The 24060-nt window shown below is 44.8% G+C and overlaps 1 protein-coding gene across 1 annotated transcript in view; it reads left to right on the top strand.

The window, feature by feature from the left end:
* The window catches only part of LOC8024068 (fatty acyl-CoA reductase 1-like), a 58935-nt gene extending 39127 nt beyond the window's left edge, over nt 1–19808 (top strand). Inside the window, exons 6-8 of the mRNA XM_040216697.1 lie at nt 10114–10220; nt 19410–19670; nt 19796–19808. Of these exons, the coding sequence (XP_040072631.1) occupies nt 10114–10220; nt 19410–19670; nt 19796–19808 (381 nt within the window). The remainder of the gene's footprint in view (nt 1–10113; nt 10221–19409; nt 19671–19795) is intronic.
* Nucleotides 19809–24060: the final 4252 nt, after the last annotated feature.

Below are 24060 nucleotides of genomic sequence, written 5' to 3'. Positions count from 1 at the left end.
ACTCTGGCAAGCGCTCGGAGAAGGCCAAGCTTAGAGCACGTGACATCCAACGCAATCGTGACGTAGGTCGTTTCAAGACGAGCAAAGCTACGGCGAGGCTGACGTCGAGAAGATGGCCTAATCGTTCCAGCCACCGAAGCGGCTGCTTTTGTACGAATTTTGAGTGACGGGTTAATCTTCTATAATCTTCTAGGGGGACAATAGCGACTTCTGCGACACACAAAAGGGATTCTCGGGAAGAGGGGAGTTCCTCCCTCCCCCCTTCTCTCGTCGTGGCCGGAGACGAGACAACCTCCGTCACTAGCTGTCAAGGTTCCTAGACGAGCATTACAAATGAGGCGTTAGCGACATCCACCAGGTGCTCTTTGCTAATCGTTTAATTCGTTTTAAAATTCCTTTTCGTGGCTTTTTTAACAAGATATTGGTATGTTCGATGTGATGCTGCTCTTTTGAACACATATAGACCAAAAAAATGAGCGCCGAAATTTCGTTGTAGTGTCCCTTTAAGACCCCTATCGCACTATTTAGGCGCAGAATAAGCGCTCGGCGAGTAGTTTATTTTTGCGGTAAAAAAAAAAACGCCTGTAATATCTTTTTACGCCCTTTATTTCGAAACAATTTTAAAAGTGTACGTTATTTTCTTTTTTGAAATTCTTGTAATTTTTTTATCATAATGAAATTCAAAGTTTGATGCGGTTTTGCACTCATTTATGCCAAGCTTCGTGCAAGAATAACTTTAGTGGACGTTATGTAGCCCAAGGAAGTATGTACAATGTGCGATCAAAAAGTTTCGAAACTTATTTTGTAACGTAAAAAGAAAACAACAGCACGGTGATGCGCGCGCAGCAGTCGAATTTAGGGACCTTTATCTGACATCATGCCAAAAAGTAGTCGTTTTGTGAAGATGTGGAGCTGCGCGACACGACTACTTATGACCACATGCACGAGCACAATGGCGTTTTCATTATTGACTGCAAACCTGAGAAAGAGCGAACATTTATTCTGCGTCAAACTCTGCAAATCTAAAAAAAGACCCATGAAATAATTTGGCAGGCTTAAGTGAAAACGCTGTGAATCGTGCGAAGTGTTTTTAGGGGCACTCGCGCTTCAAGAGCGATAGAGCATCACTTGAAGGCAAAGAGGAGTTGGAGAAGGTCGCCCTACCTTTCTTTCTTTACATACTATTGCCACTTGCGCAGCTAGCCAATCTCACGCAAAAAAAGAAAAAAATGCGCAACTATCGCTAATTAAGCAGCGCGCTTAGGTTCCCACGCAGATGCCCGAAGTTCGAACCCAGCTACCGGTGCGTCATTTTTTCTTTCTTGATGTAAGTAGAAGATTCTAGAACATTGAAGAACCATGTAACTTGCTCATGATCAGAATGTATACTTCCAGAACGAACAAAGCAGAATGGTTCAAGCTCTCAGGGAAGGCTCAAAAGAAGCCGCGCCGCGCCATACGGAGTCAGTCTCGCCGCAGCTCTCGATCCTGCTGTTTCGCCGCTATCGACGCTTTCAACGCCAGCCTTTTTCTAGTTTGTTCTGTGCACAAGTTCGCCCCATTAAGCATTTAGTTTCCTTCAGTCACTTGTCGCCTCATCAACTGTAATTCGTGACGTTTCTGGTGGAGGTGCGGGGTAGAACCCATGCAGCGTACCCCTCCGAGGGCCCGCAGTGCTAGTCCTCTCCCCAGCGAAAGAAGACAATTTGAGGAAGAAGCCGACGCACGAGTAAGCCGCCGCACTCAAGGCAAGCCTCCGGAGTTTGGTTAACTGCCAACCAAGAGCAAGACCAAACCGTCGCAGACACCAGCCATGAGCACCCAGTCGCCGCACACCTCAATAGCTCCATCCGTCGTCTTCATGCCAGTCGTCCCACGCAATCCGACGACATTCCATGGTGAGGCCCATGAGGATCTGGAGGACCGGCTTCAGCACTACAAGCGTGTGGCCCCGCTACAACGCATGGACGGCAGAACAGCGCCTTCAAAACTTTTTATTTCCTCTACAGGGAACGGCAAGGCACGACGTGGGAGACTTCCGTGAATGAGCTAAAGCGAACCTTCACAAACCATCACCGACGATTACGAGCTGAGGACATCCTTTAAACAAGGTGCCAAGGTCTCAACGAAAGCATGAAGAGCTTCATTGAAGATGTGCTGCGCCTACGCGCTCGTGTGGGCCCTGGATCCGTCGAAGACAAGAAGCTGCGCGTCCTCATCACAGGCGGGAAGAGCAAGATTTTTGTCGGCTTCGCTCGCAATCTCTCAATGGCCGTGGATAAATATGTTGCTGAGACAACAAACATTGAACGAGCGCTGTCGGCCAGGGCGGACCATATCACAGATTCTTCGGCGTAGCTACCATCTCAACCCTTCCATCTTCCCGCCCTGACCTCGGCGGCATAGGCATTGAGAACATTCGGAAGGTCATTAGGGATGTTGCTTGAGAACAACTGAAACGGTTGCCGCCTTCACCGGAACGACCAGCCCCCATTCCGAGAGCAGAGGCTCTTCGCGAGGGGGTACACACGCTCTTGTCAGGGGCCTCCGTCGTAGTGGACCTTGAACAACCGGCACAAACCTACGCCGCCGTCGCCAAGAGAGCACGTTCCGTCGCACGACAACACCAGCCAGCTTCCCGACGTGAGGCACCGGTACTGCAGTTTGCTCCGTGGACAGAACAACGTGGCATGAGGAAGACCGACGTTTGGAGGACGGCAGATCGGCGCCCTCTTTGCTACCATTGCGGAGAGGCAGACCACATCTACCGGCGCTGTCCCTACCACCAACTTGGGCTTCGCGGGTTCATGCCGCAAAACTCGCGTCCATGTTACGCGAGCGTCCAAGTGAGATTGAAGATTATCTTTGTGGGGACGGCACCGTCCCCGGTGCCGTCCCCACCTCAAGGACCCCGCTCTTCATCATCCCGACGTTCTGCTTCACCCCTCCGCCGCTCTCGCCGGGACAGCCTAGCCCCCCCCCCCCCCCCCATACATATCGTTGGAAAGACTGAGTGCGGCAACGCCTCGAGGTGGCGTTGCCGAACACGGACGACGTAGACAGCCTCCATGAACACCGGATGGCTCCCACTCCGCCGATGTCCCCCATCGGAACGCCCCTTCTGCAACGGTGCCCAACAACCTCACTGTGGTCATGGACGGCTACGACGCGTCAGTACTCGAGGACACTGGAGAAGACTACTCAGTTTTCAGTAGGAGACTGTCTTGACGCCTTAAAAAAGAGACGACGCCTTGGGAAGGGTCCGCCGATACGAACCGCTTGAAGACACCTCATTACACCTGTTGGAAGTTGCGCTGCTCGCGTCGAAATCCACAATGAAACTTCTCCGATCAAGTTCGTCGTTCTACAGAAGTGTGCGAAGGACGTCATCTTCGGAATGAACTTCCTGTGCAAGTATAGTGGCGTCATTAGCGTTGGAGCGAACCAGATAACGCTAAGGAAGCTTGTTCTACTGTTGGAGCAACTTATAGCGACGTCAGCCCCGATCCGAGTCCTCGCTGACCATGTGAACCTGCCGCCACGGTCGAGTGTACTTGTACACGCCGGGACGAACGCAGACACCAACGGCGAAGCTCTGATGGAAGGAATTGTACAGCTGCTCCTAGACAGAAGACTTGGTGTGGCAAGTGGTGTAACCAACTTCCAAGACGGGCGAACCACGGTCCTCGTGAAAAACTTCAAAATAGAGACACAGTGCCTTACGAATGGTACGGCCGTACGCCACGTCGAAGGGCTCGGAGACTCAGCCGCAGTCACAGCCCCCTCGGAGGTTTCGTCTTCATCGCAGCACGAAAGAATGCCGCTCTCGGAACTTAACATCAATCCGAAATTGGCAGCTATAAAACAAAGACGACTGCTTGAACTTCTCGGCGAGTTCAGAGAGTGCTTCGCCACGACGTCAAGTGTGCGACAAACGACGATAGCGAAGCACCGCATTGTTACCAACGACGACGCGCTTCCAGTCCACCAGTCGTAGTACCGAGTTCCCTTGAAAAAGAGAGGTGCTTCAAGAACATGTGCAAGAAATGCTCAACGTTGACATCATCCAGCCTTCAAGCAGTCCTTGGGCCTCTCCAGTTGTGATCGTAAGAAGAAGGATGGAACTCTGCGGTTCTGCGTAGACTATCGTCGACTGAACGCTGTGACGAAAAAAAACGTGCACAAACTTCCGCGTATCGACGACACATTGGGCCAGCTGAGCCACTCCCGGTATTTTTTTGTCAATGAACTTGAAGAGTGGCTCTTGGCAGATTGAAGTCGACGAACCGGACCGCGAGAAGACTGGCTTCATCACAGTGGACTGACTGTACAAGTTTAAGGTGATGCCTTTCGTATTATGTAGAGCATCAGCAACCTTCCAGTGGGTCGTGAACACCGTGCTGGAAGGTCTGAAATGGCAGTGGCCTCATATACCTTGAAAACGTTGTAGTTTTTTTCGCACGATTTTGACGATCACTTCAAACATCCTTGAGCCGTGTTTCTGGCCATCAACACAGCTGGACTCATCCTGAAGCCGACGAAATGTCGGTTCGCCTATGACGAACTGAAGGCCCTGGGCAAAGTGGTGAGCAACGAAGGTGTTCGTCCATACCGTGAGAAGACGCGCATTGTAGCCACATTTTCACCGCCGTCGGACAAGAAGGTTGTAAGGAGATTCTTGGGCCTTTGTGCCTAGTCTGGTCGCTTTGTCTAAGATTCCGCCCATCTTTCTGCACCTCGGACGCACCTCGCGAAGAATGCCGTAAAATTCGAGTGGACAGAAGAGCAACAGCGGGCATTCGCCAAACTGAAACGACGCCTCCAAACCCCTCCCGTCTTTTGCCACTTCGATCAGTTCACAGTAAGACAATTCTAGACCGACGCCAGTAATACCGGACTTGGCGCCGTACTGCTCCAAAGACAGGATAGCACTGACCGGGTCACCGGATACGCAAGTCGGACGCTGTCTAAGGCGGAGAGCCCCTGCTCAACGAAAGAAAAAGTATGTCTTGCTGTCGTTGGGCGATTACGAAGTTCCGACTCTATCTGTATGAAACAGACTTCCATACAGATAGTCCCTTCCGCGTAGTCACAAACTACCACTCGCTCTGCTGGCTCGCTGAGGTAAAGGACTCCTCGGGACGCTTAGCTCGCTGAAGTCTCCGACAGCAACAATTCGACATGACCATCCTAGACAAGTCCGGCCGCAAGCACATTAACGCCGATTGTTGAGAGCACCCCTCGAGTCAAAATCTACGTCTACCAACAACGATGGCGACGATGTATTTATCGGCGCAATCAATGTCCAGGACATGGCAGTACTTCAGTGAAACGACCCGGGACTTCATGCAGTGATTGAGTACATGGAAGGTCATGGCATCCCTCTCCCTTGTGCCCTGGCCCGTTTTATACAAGCCTTCGTCATACGGCAGGGTGCACTCTGCAAAAAGCCAGCAATTCAACATTGCTTCTGGTAATTCTCAAAAATCTCCGTGAAGATATAATTAATAGCATGCTGTGATGACCCGATTATTGAGCACTTCGGCTACAGCAGGACACTGGCCAGAATTCGTGAAAAGTACTAGTTGCCCAAGCTCCCAAAGACTGTCCACAATTACACGAGATTGTGCCATGAATGCCAACAACGCAAGAACCACCGACAAAGCCGGCAGTATTCCTGCAGCCGATCACATCCCTGACTGCGCGGTTCCAGCAGATCGGAATGGACTTGCTTGGACCGTTCCCACCATCGGTGAAAGGAAACCGGTGGATAATCGTCGCGACCGATTACCTCAAACGGTATGCCGAGACCATAGCCCTTCCATCGGAAACTGCAGTGGAAGTCACCCAGTTATTCGTTCAATTCATTTTCCTCAGGCAGGGCGCCCCCGAAGCACTGATTACAGACCGAGGGCCATCGTTTTTCGAACAGCTAACTCATGAGACCCTCCGCCTCAGCCACATAAGCAATTGTCAAACGACGCCCTACCAAAAAATCCGGTATAACTTTTCGCTATCCGGATTATGGAGCCGGAAATTTATCTGGAATCTATCTGGAATTTAGGTTTTCCGAAATAATTCCTTTGTCTGCAATCTGGATTTCGGGTATCCAGTAACAAATTTCCGGTTCCATAATCCGGATAGTGAAAAGTTATACCGGATTTTTCGGTAGGGCGGCGTGCCATTCGCAGACGAGCGGGCTGACGGAACGGCTAAACAAGACCATAGCTGACATGACCTCCATGTACGTCGACATGGAGCACAAGACGTGGCACGAGGTGTTACCTTACGTCACGTTTGCCTACAACCCGGCGGTTCAAGAAGCCACTGGAGCTACACCTTTCCAGCTGGTATATGGTCAAGAGGTAACGACCATAATCGACGTGATAGTGCCCAATGAGCCAGCTCACGATTGGAGAGACGACGCCCAGTGGTTGTTCAAAGGTACAAAGAAGTCCGCCAGCTCGCCTGACTCCGGATTCAAGACCAGCAAGGTGTCAACGCTGGCCGCTCAGCCTTCGTCGTCGGGACGTTGACTTCCAGCCGGTAGACAGGGTGTGGAAGTTGACACCCATTCCTCGTCACGGCCTCAGCGAGAAACTGTTGAAACGGTGCATGAAACGGTACTACAGTATACTTTGTCGCCTCGGGGAGCTCGACTACGAACTACTGCCCGACAAAATGCGAACATGATGACGACGCCGACCTCAACCTGAGGTGGCTCACGTTGGTCCACTCAAGCCGTTCTACCCTCGATCGGACTGTGAAAAGACTGTATATGCGCGGGCGAGCTGACACCCCAACAGTCAGTTGCAAGCACAGCAACAAAAACAGTCCGCACAGCCCTGCTCCAAAACAAGAATACATAAATTAAACATGTCCAATAACACAATTGTAATACAACAAACACATCCGGTGTCGCTATCAAGCGTTACAAATTAGGAGTGTGAACTCTTTCAGGCTACGGGCAGCCACAAAACTTTTGGTAGTTGGTTCCAATCACACGAAATCTAACAAAAAAAATGAATCTCTTAAACATTCCTTACTGAACCTTCTTCCTTTTACACGATTCCCGTGTTTATTCTGGCTTATTCGCGACATGTCTTCAGCTATATACTGCTTTTTCACAAGAACCAAGTTGCTTGATAATAGTATTAAAAAAAAAATCAACGTGTTCTCTTTCCTGCGAAGTTCAAGCAGCGGTAAATTCGCTCTGCCGTGAAGGGGAGAAACTGATTCCAGTCTTCGAAAGCGAGAGTAAATAAAACGCAATGCGCGCTGCTGTACGCCTTCCAGTTTTGACTCAAGATTTTACAAACGGATCTAAGAACTAGCACGCATATTCTCATACTGGGCGCACTAGCATCTTGTATTCGATCAGCTTAGTTTCCTCTGAACGTAGTTTGAGCGTGTGTCGAATGAATCCCAATCTCTTGTTGGCTTTACTAATGCCATTATCTATGTGCTTTGTTCATTTTAGGGCTGAAGTTATAGTTAACTGCAAGGTACTATATTCAGTGATCTTCGTCAACGTAACCCCCTACATTGTGTTGTTAAGCCCCCATTGCTCACGTGCGTGTGTCATGATCACGCACACAGTTGTTGCGTATTTAACCACACTGTCCAATTTTTGCACGAAGCGCCTCTTTTAGGCAAATACTCGTTGAACCTAACCTTATAAGCAATATATCTTACTTCGGCAAAAATAATACAGTGATCTGTATATGTTCTAGTTTGAATAGGGCAATTAACAATGGCGTCACTAAGTTACTTTAAAAACAACAAAGGTCCAAGCACCGAACCTTGTGGTGCAGCTGCCTCCACTTGTCATATTTTATATCTATCTTCATGAATACCAGCAAATTGTTTGCGATAAATGTCTCGACGCTGTTAACAACGTTACTCCTTCCTAAGAACGATTCCAGTTTAGTTAGTAGCTTTTATGACTGACCTTGTCAAATGTTTTATTTAAGTCCAAATACATTATATAAACTTTTCCCTTATTCTGTCACTGTCGAACCAAAGATCACTGTCACTGTCGATAAACACTTTCGAAACACATGGTGGTAGTCGCTCAGAAACTTGTTACAAGAAAGAAATCGGCGAACAGGTTTCCTAGACAGTAACTGTTCTAAACTGTGGAATAAAGTTAATATTAAGGCAATGGACCTGTAGTTGTTGAAAGATGTCATTTCACCACCCATCGGTAAAGGAATTATCTTACTCACCTTCCAGTTCTCTGAAAGAATTGTTCTTGATAGTAATTTCTCAAAAATTACCAATAGGCATTTGATCCTTCATTCTGTGTACACACTTAGAAACACTTACGAATTTCATCTGAACCAGTCAACTTAGATGTTTTTGTTATCTTTTTAAATTCATTAATAAAGTCAGTATTCCTTCCTCTGAGAAGGCCAAGTCATTCATCTTGGGAATGTGTCTAGGTAACACAACCGCTACTGGTTTCTCATCGTATTTTGCGAACACGCTCGAGAAAAAAAGTATTAAACCTATCTTCAATAACTTGCTTGTCGGTAGTAATCCCCTGTTCTGTACATACCTTAATATACATATCTTTTTTTTTAATGTATCTAAAAAAGTTGGGGTATTGCGTGCTGAACAGTAGCATTGTGGCATTAAACTACTTATCTTGAATCTTTTATCCGAAATTTCATTGCAGCGCTCAGTTCTGTTATTTCATTAATATTTATTAAAGCTTTACGTTTCTGACAAATATTTTCTCTGCGTCGTTGGACTCTTTGTTTAGGTGAATGATTTTCCTTATAATCCAGGGATTGTGTAATCTTGGTATTTTTACCTTCACAAGTACATACTGTGTTATTAGAAGAGGGGGAAGGAACGCCAACCAAAAATGAGAAGGAGCCCAACGTTTTAAAACCTGCTTGGTTTCTTCTTCAGGGGCGACTGTGTGCGCGAGGAGCAAGTGGTCTTTTTTTACGGCGGTGGACGTGATGTTTTCGTGATCGTAATGTGGCTGAGCCCGCTGACGTAGGCGGATGGTAAAGCGCCAAGCGACCGATTGATGTTTTGCGGTGTGGTTTGGATGTGCCATGACTCAACGAAGAGCCTCTGCCGGGAATTGGTCTCAACGTCGAGGATGCGTGTGTTGTCGAAGTCAATGCGGTGGTCATTCGAATGATCGAATGACCACCGCATTGACTTCGACAACACACGCATCCTCGACATTACCATCCGCCTACGTCAGCGGGCTCAGCCACATTACGATCGCGAAAACATCACGTCCACCGCCGTAAAAGAAGACCACTTGCTCCTCGCGCACACACTCGCCCCTGAAGAAGAAACCAAGCAGGTTTCAAAACGTTGGGCACCATTTTATTTTTGGTTGGCGTTCCTTCCCCCTCTTCTAATTGTTCTTACCCAACCAGGCAGATTTCTGCCAAATGTTTACTTTCAAATACGGTGTTATGCCCATAGGTACTACTGCTTTAAAACTCTGCCCCATATCGCTCACGAAGCACCTAAAAAGGTCAGAAGCAAATGTCTAAGTTGTCAAGTATAACTGTATCGTGAGTTGTATTATAATTCCTGTATGTTGAACAGGCTTTGGTTTCGGTCCGAACTAAGTTCATGATCATAGAAAACAAACAATTGAATGATGTGAAATATCATCTTCCAGCAATGTTTTGCCATTCTTGAAGCACGATTACCACTCAAAACATTTCGTACAATTCAGGGCTTTTTGAAATGAGCCTGCAGAATCATCTCAAATGTCTCTTTTTTAAATTTGCCGAGCTTGATGCAGAATTGATGTTCGTTCTCCCTCTGGTTTGCAGTCGATGCTAAAATCGCCATTGTGCTAAAGCACGTGATCATAGAAACTCGTTTAGCGCAGCTCCAAATGTACCCAGAACAAAGTCCTTCGGCATAATGAGACATGAAGGTCACTGGCTTTGACTGCTGCGCGCTCATCACGGTCCTGTCTTTCGCTTGCAGTACAAAATTAGTGTCGAAACTTTTTGATCACACCTCGTATATTTCCATTGTTTTAAAGTAATTCCTTGTGAATACACATAAACACGCTGAGAAATACTCGTACGACTGTTTTCAAGTGGCGAACACTTTTTTGTTCAGGCCATCGTCCACGTCTCGACAGTGTTCGTCAACTGCGAAGAATACACATTGGAAGAGCAAATCTACCCATCAACAGTAAAAGCCGATGACATCATTTCGTTGGCAAGGTAAGATTCGTTCCGCGTAGCCACAAAGCTCTACAAATAAGGTTCCACAAAATAATTAAACGATTAGTATTTTCCACAATTCAGAACCGTCGGAATCTGTATTGATTGATGCACATTTATTATGTGACATAATCATTACGGCTTTCTGTGACTCTCAGTCGGGTTGTCTAAGGTGTCTCGCGCTGGTGTCTTTCCACTTCATGACATATAACGGTAATAATAATATTAACTGTGCCTGAAATCTCCGTTTGTACCGAGGACTATCGTTACCGGAGAATATAAAAATATATAAGCGCCTGAATTTTCAACTTAATTAGAGTGGTGGAATTATGCATCATAAAGCTTTCTGCAAAATGAATGGACGCAATAACCTGATATACTCTGTTTATCCTTAAGCTATCAGTGCGGTGAAAGCTACATGCTCGTTGGCGCACTTATACATCGATCTTTTGCAACGTGATCACATTACCGTCCCTACCGAATTCAATTCAAATTCATTTTTTTTTTATTTATTTCCAAATTGGAGATTTGGAGCGACTGAATTTGTTGTTTGACAAGCTCTCTCTTGCAAGGCCGCGACAACGAGAGCAATTACAAACACAATATTTGTCTTTAAAGGAATGTGAAAAACAAGTATAAAGTAAAAACCACACAAAACTAAAATCATACAACTTGTTTAGACTTGTTTAGTAATTATACATTTAAAGCATAAATGGGTGAATCGCAAACAAATAGTGATCGTATATTTTAGCACATTAATTGAGCGTGTCAACGATATGCCCACAAAAACAATCTAAAAGTCTGGGAAGGGCACATTTTTGCATCTGACTGCCGTAAGTTGCTCTGAATGGCGGTATAATATTCAAGCCTCCGACCTACGAGTTTCATATACTATTCTCTAGGCTCCAGGTGAGAGATTGCTACGTAAACATTTTGTGTTTAAAATATTGTTTGTAGGAAACAGCAAGCTTACAGTTATAGGGATTCGGAATTTTGCAAAATATTTAGTTTATTAAAGCGTGCTTTCGTATGGCTATCATACGTGACATGGCACATAAAACAAAATCATTTTTATATGCATTTGCTTAATATTTGTGGTCTTTGCTCTTCCCCAGACTAAGAAGCAGTAGTTATATTGTGCTTAAAAAAGAAAAGAGAATTGCAGATTAAAAGCGTTACCGAGTTGGGAAACATATATCGATATTTATATTTTAATACCAACAGCCCTTGAAAGTTTATTCTATACATATTTCACTGGCTCAATCTAGACCATGAACTGATTAAATATTATCCTCAATCACACGCGCAGAGAGCTGGGTCAAGTGGAAAAAGAGAAGTAGGTGATTTATTGGTTCAGCGAGCGCATAGTTCCCACGACACTGCCAATCTAGGAGGGAACAGAGTATAATAACCTTTGGTTTAATTAGCCCCTAGTTCAGGGGAGGGGTAACGTGGAGCAGCAATATTACAGCTACGTTCTGTAGCATTTTTTTTTTTCAAACTTCGGGTCTTATACTACGACTGATCAGTCTTTATTTTCAAAGAGTTGAAAAACTACCCCACCGAAAAACCCGGTAAAACTTTTCACTATCTGGATTATGGAACTGGAAATCTAACTGGAATTGTTTCTGGAAACCTGAAATTCAAATTCGCGGAAAAAGAAATAATTCTTGAAAATCGGAAATATATATATATAAACCGGATAGGATTTCCAGTCCCATAATCCAAATAGCGAAAAGTTATACTGTTTTTTGTGTTTTTTTTTTTTGGGGGGGGTAGGGTAAGACACCCGTCTGAGCTGTTCACACTGTCATTTTTTCAGAAGTCAGGGGACCAAGGAGAGCAATTTTTCATATATTTTACGGCTTGTCCGTGTTTTTTCTTTTCCGTTGCTTCGTATTGGCACTAAAAAGTAAACAGTAGATTTCATAGAACATTAGTGAATTGCGCAAAGTATATATATAGCGTTTCAACCAAAGTATTTGTAACCTGTATTCAGATTATGAGAAAAGCTCTTGCTCACATGCTGTAACAAATATTGTGTGAAATTTAAGCTGAAGTTCGTTCCTCCTAAACAAACCTACCTCCGAACCACATTTTACGCTGATTTCTTTGCATCGGAGACCAAACGAATTGGTGTGTAACGTGCTTTGCAGAAAAACTGACCTCGAGTCTTTATAAATAAAAAAATATTGTTATGGAAACTCGCATAACTTCCGAAATGCAGTTTAGATTCTTAATCCACAAAACCTCGTTCTTAGAAATCAATTAAAAATATAATTTCCTTTCCTCCTCACGCATGTGACCGAAAATCGAGAAGAACGATGAACGAAGACGCTCTCCGGCAACAGACGCCGGGTCTGCTCGGAGCCAAACCGAACACTTACGTCTTCTCCAAGAGTCTGGCTGAGTCGGTCGTTGCAGAGTACGGCCGCGGTCTTCCAGCAGTCGTCGTCCGACCGTCCATTGTGTCCGCTTCGTGGAAGGAACCATTTCCGGTATGTAGCCCCCAATTCTAAGGGTTGTCTGTTCGTTTCGAAACACACCGTCCAGGGTGCTGCGAAGTTGAAGACAGTACTTCGATATTCCGAGCATTCAGTATTTTATATGCAGGGTGTTCAAAATTAAGTTTTACACGTCTTTCTAAAAACAAGTTGTGAGATCTACACTACTACGTTCTGTGCAGCTGAGTTACAGGGTCAAGTGAATAGTAGATAGCCGGTTACTCGCCAAGATAACTCTGATAATTAACTAAAATTTGTTCATACTCTTTTAAAAAAATAAAAACATTTTACTTTTACTAGAAACTTGCCGTCATCGAAAACCACTAGATCAATATATTTTAGAAAGGCCTATATCGCGTGGGAAACGCGCGGTTATTATCCGCCTTCTAACACCCCCAGCCTTGCGTCTGCGGCAAGATTGGTTATTCAACCCGCGTGCTTGAAGTAAAATCAACTACCCCGCCAATCAAGAATTAGTAAAATCACTCACCCTAGAAGACAGTAAAATAACTGTCAGGTCAGTTATGTGGCACCATGGGCTGTCGCATGTGTGTGTTTTGGGGTCAAAGCTGGGCGACAGTGTTCGACTGGCACTAAATCCATATCGACTGAATCTTCCAAAAGAAGCAAGAGCAACTTGTTTCCTTCGTGGCATAAACAGTTTTGGTAGAGAACAGTTCAATTGTTATCACAGAGAGCAGGAAGGTAGCAGGATGAAAAGAAAAATAGCTTCCAATTAATATTATTTTAGGAGATACTCCCACATTCGACCCGTGTTCGGACTCATTGTTAATTGTTTGCAACCACTCTTATATCATGGTAAGCATAGAGCATTATAAGGCTCTATACTAATAGAAAAATTTAATTTCTATTCTTGTTATTTTTGCAAATAATAACCGGTTTTTTGTTCGCGTACGTACAAAACGAATCGTCGAAATACGCAAATTTCTTTAAAATTAATAAACATTCAAAAACATTTGTCGATTTCATTCTTATAAATGCTGAAAAATCTTAGTCCTACCCGATATTTTCATATATGCCTAATTTACCATTGCCAAAATAAACCCTATTAGTATGCGATATATCAAAACCGTTATATCCGAACTAACATACGTCAGTCGAAACAAAAACGCTCAAAAATGTTTCAGCGGAATTCACAAGCGCGTGTCTTGCCATTATTGAATGTGAAATGTCTCGTCACGTTCGATTATTGCTTTCAGTGTTATTGCGATAAGAAGGAAAACATTCTTAGACCTGAAACATAAATCAATCTGATTGGACCTGCCAAAATATACACTGTAGAAAAAATAAAAGATTGCTACGGCTGGAGCACAATAACGTTATTCTAGCACACTTTATATATCATACGTAAGATATGCACATTGGCCTTTGCTATTTAAAGAAATATAAAATTTTACTGTTTCCAGGATGTAGCTTGACTCAGCTAAAACTTTCTGTGAAAACTAAGCCGAGAAAGCCTGCGTTTAATTAACCTACTTTAACCCCGCGAAACGTAGGCCGAAGATAACTTTTTTTCATTTGTGGTATGTTCTATAGGGCTGGGTAGACGGACTACTGGGTGGAGTCTTCCTTGTGATCGCGGTAAGTATAAAAGTTCATACCTTACTCTGGACTGGCTTTATAGCGAATCTTGTGGCTCTATAACAATGCCGTTTATTAGCGACACACAAAATTGCATTCCTTGGCCCATTGAATAGATCGCTTCAATAAATATGTAGCGTTCATATGACAAGACAACTACCGAGTCCTTCCAATGTATTATACTAGGACTTCGAGTGAATATTAAAATTCGGTTCCAGATTTTCTGACACTGTTATAACTCACGCAGTTGCCGCTAGGTGGAGCACTTAAATAGTTTTTTTTTTCCTGCAAGATTTTTCAAAACATTCCTCAAATTGATCATTTTTCATAGAAAGCATAATTTTTCAATAGGTAGGTCACGTTTAAGCAATTTTATGTCAAAGAACGCGTGAATTGGCTCGTAATCATAATAACGGTTTTAAATAAACTGCTATAAGAAACCATATTAAAATTCAGAAAATTGTACTAGAGAAAAGAAAAAAGAAACAAATATGAATTTTTGGAGAAATAGATAAATAAATGAAGACGTCCAATATTTGCACAAAACAAATTACACAAAAAGAAATTAAGAAGTGCGCTCACGGTGGTTGCTGCGTAGTAAATGTCCCAAATAGAAAAAAAAACCTTCCGCAGCATGTTGAGATCTCTTGAGTTCTGGAGCGCCTTTCTTTGTAAGGGCAGGAACATGGTGGCATAGTCTATCCACTGAGCGTGGTAAAGGCTCTTGTGAGCGCCTTTCTTTGTAATGGCAGGAACATGGTGGCATAGTCTATCCACTGAGCATGGTAAAGGCTCTTGTGAGCGCCTTTCTTTAAAGGGCAGGAACATAGTGGCATAGTCTATTCACGTAGCGTGGTAAAGGCTTCTGTGAGCACCTTTCTTTGTAAGGGCAGGAACATGGTGGCATAGTTTATCTACTGAGCGTGGTAAAGGCTCTTGTGAGCGCCTTTCTTTGTAAGTGCAGGAACATGGTGGCATAGTCTATCCACTGAGCATGGTAAAGGCACTTGTGAGCGCCTTTCTTTGTAAGGGCAGGAACATGGTGGCATAGTCTATCCACTGAGCATGGTAAAGGCTCTTGTGAGCGCCTTTCTTTGTAAGGGCAGGAACATGGTGGCATAGTCTATCCACTGAGCGTGGTAAAGGCTCTTGTGAGCGCCTCTCCTTGTAAGGGCAGGAACATGGTGGCATAGTCTATCCACTGAGCATGGTAAAGGCTCTTGTGAGTGCCCTTCTTTTTAAGGGCAGGAACATGGTGGCATAGTCTATCCACTGAGCATGGTAAAGGCTCTTGTGAGCGCCTTTCTTTGTAAGGGCAGGAACATGGTGGCATAGTCTATCCACTGAGCGTGGTAAAGGCTCTTGTGAGCGCCTCTCCTTGTAAGGGCAGGAACATGGTGGCATAGTCTATCCACTGAGCATGGTAAAGGCTCTTGTGAGTGCCCTTCTTTTTAATGGCAGGAACATGGTGGCATAGTCTATCCACTGAGCATGGTAAAGTCTCTTGCAAAAGAAGCGGCGCGCCTTGGAGAAATTCGGTCTTTGGCCTGAGCGGAAGTCTCGTTAGCACGCGACCCTCCTGCCTGCCTTTCCTCTCCTGGCTGCCGGCAGCAACTGTTCGATGCAGACCGGAAAGGCCTGCTCGTTCTTCTCCATGCGCTTTTCACGAGCTGTCTTTTTTTTTCGCCTTTTAGTACTTGTGGGTATCTTCAGAGTGCGCCCATAAGGACCAACACATTTGGCACGCCTTAGAAAATTCGAATTACAAACGTACCTACATTATATTGGACACGAAAACGTAGTTTGGCAAGACGTTTTGTGTGTATTTATTTTAGAACTCAGCTTGGAGGTAGTGAAATATTAAAAAAATTAAAAATAAATCGGAGTCTGTGTATTTCCTATGTCCTATATTAGCCTGTTTGTCTTCTGCACACTGGTTTATGATCTCGCTCCCGAGTGGCTTGCTGAACGCAAAAAAAAACACGCTAAGAACCTATAGTAGAGGCTGGTTGGATAGTAAGATAATCGCGCTATGTAATAGATTTATTTAAATAGATGATCACCTGGGAGCAAGCTCACAAACCAGTATGCAGATGACGAGCTTCCGGGATAGGACATAGGAGACGCACGGCCACCGTTTTTGCTCTATTTTTTTTTTTTTTATATTTTACCTACTCTGACTTGGGCCCTGAAAAAGAAAAATGATATAAAACTTCTTGCGGAACTGCGTTCCTGTGCCCAATTTCAAGTATGTACGGTTGGGGTTAGAAATTGTCAAGGCGTGCCAAATGTGTTAGTCCTTGCGGCCGCACCCTGTACATTATCGCGACGTCTTTCTAGGTTTCTGGAAACATTGAGCGGACGGGTGGTGTAGCACAAATACAATGCTTGTTTGTTTTGTGTGTATGCGTGCTTTTTTTTTTTTTTTTTGCGATGAGACAAAGAAGTTTAAATGAGATACTGAGGCATTCCTTTTTTTTTTTATTAGTCACTTCTGACTAAAGGAATGTGTGTTTTATTCAAGTCTTTCACATAACACGAACCCCGCTCTATCGAAGCTTTCGCGTAATGCAGAAGGTTTTAGAACGGATAATCGCCACGAAATCGCCGTCCGGCTCTGCACAAATTTTGGCATCATTAGGTATCGGTTCATATCAAATTTATCAACACAATGCAATGGCTGATACTAATCGCTTACACTACGCGACCTCAAGGCATGTCCAGTAATATGATGCACATGAATTATACAAAATGTTTCGAGAAATTGCAAGGAATCGCTCCGCCTTACTCTGGCGAAATATTTGAACTTGTTAAATACCAGTTTAACGAGTCTTCAAAATCAAGTAAGATTTTTTCTGCTTATGTTGGGTGCTATTTCGATGTTATACGCAGTCTGTATCCGGCCTGATGACGACAATCATGGCAGACAAAACTCAAGTCATGGACATCGTTCCTGTAGACGTTGCGGCCAATACACTGATCATGGCAGCCTATCAAGCATCTCAGGAAGAACGGTCAGACCACTTGACAATTTTCAGTTTAAAATTGACTCAATCCCCGACATCTTTTTTTTTTTGTACTTATTTCTATTTTTTTTTAAATATGAGGAGCCTACTGCAGGCGGAGTTGGTTTCTGTTCGATTGGTGCCCGATTGGCTTTATTGAGAATTTATTTCGTCCTAGCAAGTGCCTGGAACTCGTTTCTGATAGGTTTGTATATCGTCCACTATCCCGCCCAAACACCAAACGTGGGCCTTTAGTAGCGACCAATTCCAAAAAGGAAGCCGTCGTGTCATGTTGTCGGATGTCGCGATCCTGGCGGTTGGTGTTACAACTCCCGGAAAAAAAAAATGTACGAGACAACGGGAGTGTCGCGGTCGTCGCAGCGTCACAACTCCTGTCTGCTGAAGTTTCCGAGGACTGTCAAGCTTGAGAGCGACCTGCCTTAGAATAGGGGTGTGTTCTGCCACAACCACCATCGCTTCTGTATGACCACCAGGATCGCGGCAGGCGACAGCATGTCCTTCTATGACGTCATCAGACGGAAATAGAGCGGTAACTTTGAGGTCGCGGCAAAACACACCACTCCGAGACCCGCTCCACGCACTTTAATCCTACTTCGGGGATAGCCGTACTTTGTAGTTGAGTAGTCGTCAGAAAATTTCGCTATTCGATCGAACTTGATACAAAACAAAATTGTATCTTAAACTCATATCAGTCTAAAATTCTTCAATCACTGCATCGTCTAGTATACGAAAAACACACCATTTGAAGTTTGATTGTTTTTCGTCTCAAGTCCTTGTATCGCGGTTATAATGATTTTTGTGAGTTGTTGCTTTTCTAAGAAACAAGGCATATATAGTGCATCGGTAATGAGCACGCAGTGTTTCCATAAGACGACCTATGCAATGCTTTCGTTTCACATTAGTGTCACTGACAGGATGAGAAGAACAGGGAGGAACTTCAGTTGTCCCGCCTCTGAAGCGAGCTGCCCACCTTCGATAACGCTTGCGGCGTCTTGTGGGCCTCCAGCGTGCACGCGCAGTCAAAGCACCATGGAAGGCAGCAAGCGCGTGCTCCCTCTGGCGAGAAGTCGGAGGGGACGAGCATATATTATAGATCAAGAAATCGGTGGCGTGAAGTCATTGTTTGTCATGAGTCATGACAAACGATGACACCCCCCCCCCCCCCCCCCCGGCCCTTCACGAGACCGATCTTTTCAACTCATGACCGGTGTTTTTTCCATTTTGTGACTGGATTCTAACGCAACAAGGTCCTTGAGGCAATGCTGTTTCGGGTTTTCAAAAACTGGTGCGAAACAGGGCAGGCTTGCTACTATTTCACGCGACGAATTTTTTGCTACCATCGTTCACTAGTGTCGTAGTTTCGGGACTGCGTCGTAGAGCTTGAACCGGTCTGTCGTACGGAGGCTGGGGTGGCTTCCTGGCGTCGTCGTGTCTAAAGAACACTTGCGTACAACGTAGAATACCGCTGCGCATAGAAGCATTTTGAGTGGATAGCACTCCAGTGTAAAGACGCGCTGCCCTGTAGATAACGTCTTATTCGCAATATAAGAACCAACGTTGATGAAAACTACACCCTTCGAAAGCTTCTGCGTCTCTGTTCCTCTTTTATTTTATTTTTCTTGGAGTGGTAACATCAAATTAGAGCGAATTATATAATCTAAATTAATACCTAGGATTACTGCGTTGTAGTTTTTCTATTACAGTATTCTTACTTTTCTGAAACAGAAACAAATATATGCGTCAGTTCCTAGTTTCTATTAGGTAGAACGCGCTCTGTTTAGATTTAAAAAAACCTCTGATCGAAAATATTTCCTTCGGTTTTTGTGCTTTAAACTTTTCGAAGCTGCCCAATGCCTAGTTGATAACGGTCGCTGGGCTTCTCAGCAAAAAATAAATGTTCTAAAAACAATATTTCTAAGATTATGGTTCACTGGTTTTAAAATAGATATCAATATCTGATGAAACGTGTGCCGAATGAATGCGTTTATGCATACCCTGGGACATCGGCAGACAGTTTAAAGGCACTTCTATCAGCTCCCTCCTTTGCACCCATCCAGATGCATGCACCAGCAGCAGTTGGGACGCCATCCACCGGTGTACAACTGCGCAAGTGGCACAATCAACAAGCTTTCCTATGACCAGGTGGAGAGTCTTACAAACAAGATGTTACGCAAGCACCCGGCCAAGGCCAGGTTCGGCCGTCCAGGATTGAAATTGACAAAGAGTCGCTTCTACTATGCAGTTACCGTGTTCGTCTTCAATTATCTGCCGGCACTGTTCTTTGACTTTGTCCTGAAAATCACGGGACGGAAAGCGAGGTGAGTATCCCATTCATTAGGTTAACCTAGAAACCCAGGAGCTCCCTGAAATAGCCCCCTCAGAATATGCTCCCCCCCCCCCACCTTTTTTTTTTTTTTTTTAAGTAAAGTGTTTTTTTTTTTAGAGTATACCTTTAAGGTAATAAAACTGAGCCGAACAAAACTCAGTGGTTCCCCGAGCTTCCAAGTTTCCTTGATTGTTCTTTTCTCTAATGGTACATTAGGGTGGTCGCTTTCCAGCGTTCTGGAGCGCTCTGAATAGCCAGCGCCAATTCGCTATCAAAGTCGGGCGCTTTAAGTATATTCAGCCGGTTCTTTCGGAGCTCTCTCGGATTTTCGGATCGCGTCGTTTTCCCGACTCGTAGGGCTGTGGAACGCTCTAATTTCAAAGCGGAAGCGGTGGATCGAACCGCGTGCCAAAGGTCTTGTGATCTTGTGACTTGTGATCTTGTGACTTCTGCCATTTCCGCCGTTGGGTTGAGAGAAAAAGAAGCCGATATCACCTTGGAGGTTTAGCGTCGGACGTGGCTGCGTTTGAAGACCACACCGATCCCCCTGTGCTGTGCATGACAGGGGGTGCTTGGCGCTGGACGAAGGACTTTCGCAACGATAACCAGCGTCCGCATTGAAGGCTGTCATTTTTTGTGCGGTCATGCGAACATGAGGCGGTGGCGTTGGTGGTGCGACGTGAAGGAGTGCTGAATGAGACGATCAATGGTATTGGCTAAACCTTTCGTATCGGGCGGTAGCTTGAGGCACGGCAGTGGGGCGGTTGCCGAAGTTGCTCTTTGTATCCAGTTCTGTGTCGGCGCTCTGGCCGCTCGGAAAACTTGCCGATCACTCGAATGGAGCGCCGTTTCTCTAGCTCGGATCTGGAGTCGTTCGCGGATGTTTAAGATCCGGGAACGACTCCAGACAAAACAATAATAGTGACTTGGACGAGGGGTAGCTATAATGAAAAACAAAACACTAAACCTATTCCAATAAATAGGAGATAACTATAATTTCACGGCTAGTGTCAGTGATATTGAAACTCAACTTGGCCTCCCCTCTTTTAAAACATGTAGGACGATATCCGCCTTAACCATTCGTCATAAATTTTACTTTCATTTTCCTTTGCAAAGATCTTTATACTGCATATCTGCACCTCACACCTCCCGTCGCTTAGATAACCTCGTGCAAGCTTATTTTGTCCCTTCCTAGGACAAGTATGTCTAATTTTTTCCTCTGCAGCTTTCTATTAATAATTGGGATAAATTACCAGACTCAATAGTGACAATATCGGATATCTAAAAACTTAGAAAAGCACTTGCCATCTTTTACGGCCTCCAGCCCACTTTTTTATCGTTGGTTCGCTGTTTCTTTTTTTTTTTTATTGTGTACTTGAATCGTACAAAGACTGCCTGCCTCCCTGTGTTATTATAAGAGCTGACAGGTTAAAAAAAATATATTCCAATTCCTGAGTCACCACTAGAGCAATCGACAAATGAGGATATGCAACCTACGTGCTGCGTCATTATTTGGTGCGTTTGGGAATGAAATGCTTACAGCTATAAAACTCAACCTACATGATTGCGGCAAAAAAATATCCGTGAGCGGAATAAAGACAAACATGTTTAACAATGCTGAGACGCGAGTTATATTTTTATATACTTTTTTTTTCTTGTGGGCCATGTCAATCACTTGCCGACTCGCGAGTCGCACGTCATAGCTGTGGTCTCAACAGTCTGTGGTAGTCTACACATGGTTTTGCAAGATTTTGATATTTATTTAACTACAATCATAAACATCAACTTTCAAACCCCTTTACATGTGTCCTTTTTAAATTCCTGTATATGTTTTTTGTGGCAATTAACAAATCAAAATGTTAATCTTGTATAAAACATTGCAGAGAAGGCCAGTGCGCAATCCGAAAATGCCCCGGTTAAAAGAGTGTTTGAGATAAAGCCAAAGTAAAGCTTACTGTCACATAACCCGTTCCGTATCTGCATACACAGAATGGTCGGACTTCTGAAGAAATCCAAACGAGCAATGGAATCAGTTCTTTTTGTCACTACACATACCTGGAAAGTTTGCTCGAATAACTTTATTGAGTTGCATGAGAGGAGCGGCCCAGTGGACAGAGAGGTACGTATTCTCTTGCTGACTGTGAAAGCGTTCCTCCCGATGTTCTTCAACGCATATAATCTCTATTTGAGAAGAAAAGGTTTCTCCGGTACAAGCAGAAAGGAGGAAACTCTCCCTCAATTCCTTCTTCCGATTCAAGAAGGAAGGAGACCGTCCTCCTTTCTGGAGGAGTAGCTCAGAGATCCACTGCTGTAGGGAAGAAAGAAGAGTACCAGAGGGAATGGAAAAAAGGAAAGTGGGAACCGGTTTTCTGCCCTGAAGACGATTCTCCAACGCAGCCGACGCTACGAGCTGATGGCGCCGATGAGAGCGTCAAAATCACGCCATCGTGGTATTCGTCATGTTTCTGTACGCTATCATCGCTGAACCAATCATAAACAGAAAAGGCCTAGTGACATGCGCTTTTGGCGCTGTTCGATTGGACCCATTACCTCGTTTAGCGTAGTATTGTTTTACTGGCTTACTAGGTCGCTTAACATGCCACAAAGTCAAAATATTCGTGAACATATACGATCACCTGACGACTGCTGTTTTCCAGGATATGATGTAATACGTATACATCAGTGGTGTAAATTACGTTATGGGAGTCCAGAATAAAACAGGCGTCACCGCCACTTTTTGCGTAGCAGCGTCGTCTTCTTGCCAGATTTGTGCACTCTTGGCGCCGTAACAAACCCGTCACCCCACGGCGCTGCCAGTGTCATCAAAGCGTATCAGACCACCTCGTCGTTTGATGTATGCCAGCTAGTTCTATCTCTCGACATTTCGTTCTGCTTGCTTAATGCTGATTTTTCGAGTAACAAACGCCCCCTGTTGGGCTATCTGCACACTGCGAATGAAGGGCAGCTCAACGTGGCTACGCCCGTCAGAGCACATTGACGTCGTCCCGTTGTATGACACTATACCCAAAATGATAAAATGCAGGTATGATATAGAGTTTCTTATTCGAAGTGAAACCAACTGCTTTGTTTTCTGGAACACGCAATGGCTTTGGGTGGAGGTCGTCCCACATTCGTCCACTTCCTCTCTGGAGTCGGAGCAGCAGTAGACGTGATGATGTCGGTATGCTGTATCGAGGAAGCGTGTCGTCCTTGTGAACAGCTAGCAACAGTGCCTGAAGCTCCGCTGTCTTCACTGTCGGGTTGCTGGGAAGTCCCAGCTATTGTGTCGACTGAGTCATACGTATCTAGGGGTGTCGCGAACCGGCCGCGGTTCGAGTTCGACCAGGTTCGACTTTTTCGAACTTTTAGTGAAAAGTTTGGCGAACCTTGTATTGAGATTATAATGCAATTAAATGCAAAGGTGCAAGCGAGCTGGACAAGAAATTATGAAAATAATCCCTGGAGAAGAGGAACAAGAGGGACAAAGGACAAACACAAATCTCCAAACACAGCTAGGTGACTGGTGCGCGACCGAAAAAATCCGCCTGGTCCGGGTATCGAGCCCGGGACCTCTCCATTACATGTGGAGCGCTCTACCAACTGAGCTAACCAGGAGTTAGACGTCAGTAGAGCAAACGGGTTTTATCAGTTGCCATCAGTCTGACACCAACAAGGGTGAAGCGTGCAATTTTAAGGTTAAGATTATAATGCAATTAAATGCAAAGGTGCAAGCGAGCTGGACAAGAAACGATGAAAATAATCCCTGGAGAAGAGGAACAAGAGAGACAAAGGACAAACACAAATCTCCAAACACAGCTAGGTGACTGGTGCGCGACCGAAAAAATCCGCCTGGTCCGGGTATCGAACCCGGGACCTCTCCATTACATGTGGAGCGCTCTACCAACTGAGCTAACCAGGGGTTAGACGTCAGTAGAGCAAACGGGTTTTATCAGTTGCCACCAGTCTGACACCAACAAGGGTGAAGCGTGCAATTTTAAGGTTAAGATTATAATGCAATTAAATGCAAAGGTGCAAGCGAGCTCGCTTGCACCTTTGCATTTAATTGCATTATAATCTTAACCTTAAAATTGCACGCTTCACCCTTGTTGGTGTCAGACTGGTGGCAACTGATAAAACCCGTTTGCTCTACTGACGTCTAACCCCTGGTTAGCTCAGTTGGTAGAGCGCTCCACATGTAATGGAGAGGTCCCGGGTTCGATACCCGGACCAGGCGGATTTTTTCGGTCGCGCACCAGTCACCTAGCTGTGTTTGGAGATTTGTGTTTGTCCTTTGTCCCTCTTGTTCCTCTTCTCCAGGGATTATTTTCATCATTTCTTGTATTGAGGTTCGACTCGTGTGCGCATGCGCGACAGGCAGGCCA

Source organism: Ixodes scapularis, unplaced genomic scaffold, assembly GCF_016920785.2.
Source record: "Ixodes scapularis isolate PalLabHiFi unplaced genomic scaffold, ASM1692078v2 PGA_scaffold4__175_contigs__length_147842914, whole genome shotgun sequence".
Taxonomy (NCBI): Eukaryota; Metazoa; Arthropoda; class Arachnida; order Ixodida; family Ixodidae; genus Ixodes; species Ixodes scapularis.
The sequence above is the reverse complement of the archived record's forward strand: the minus strand, read 5'-3'. Positions and strand labels throughout refer to the sequence as shown.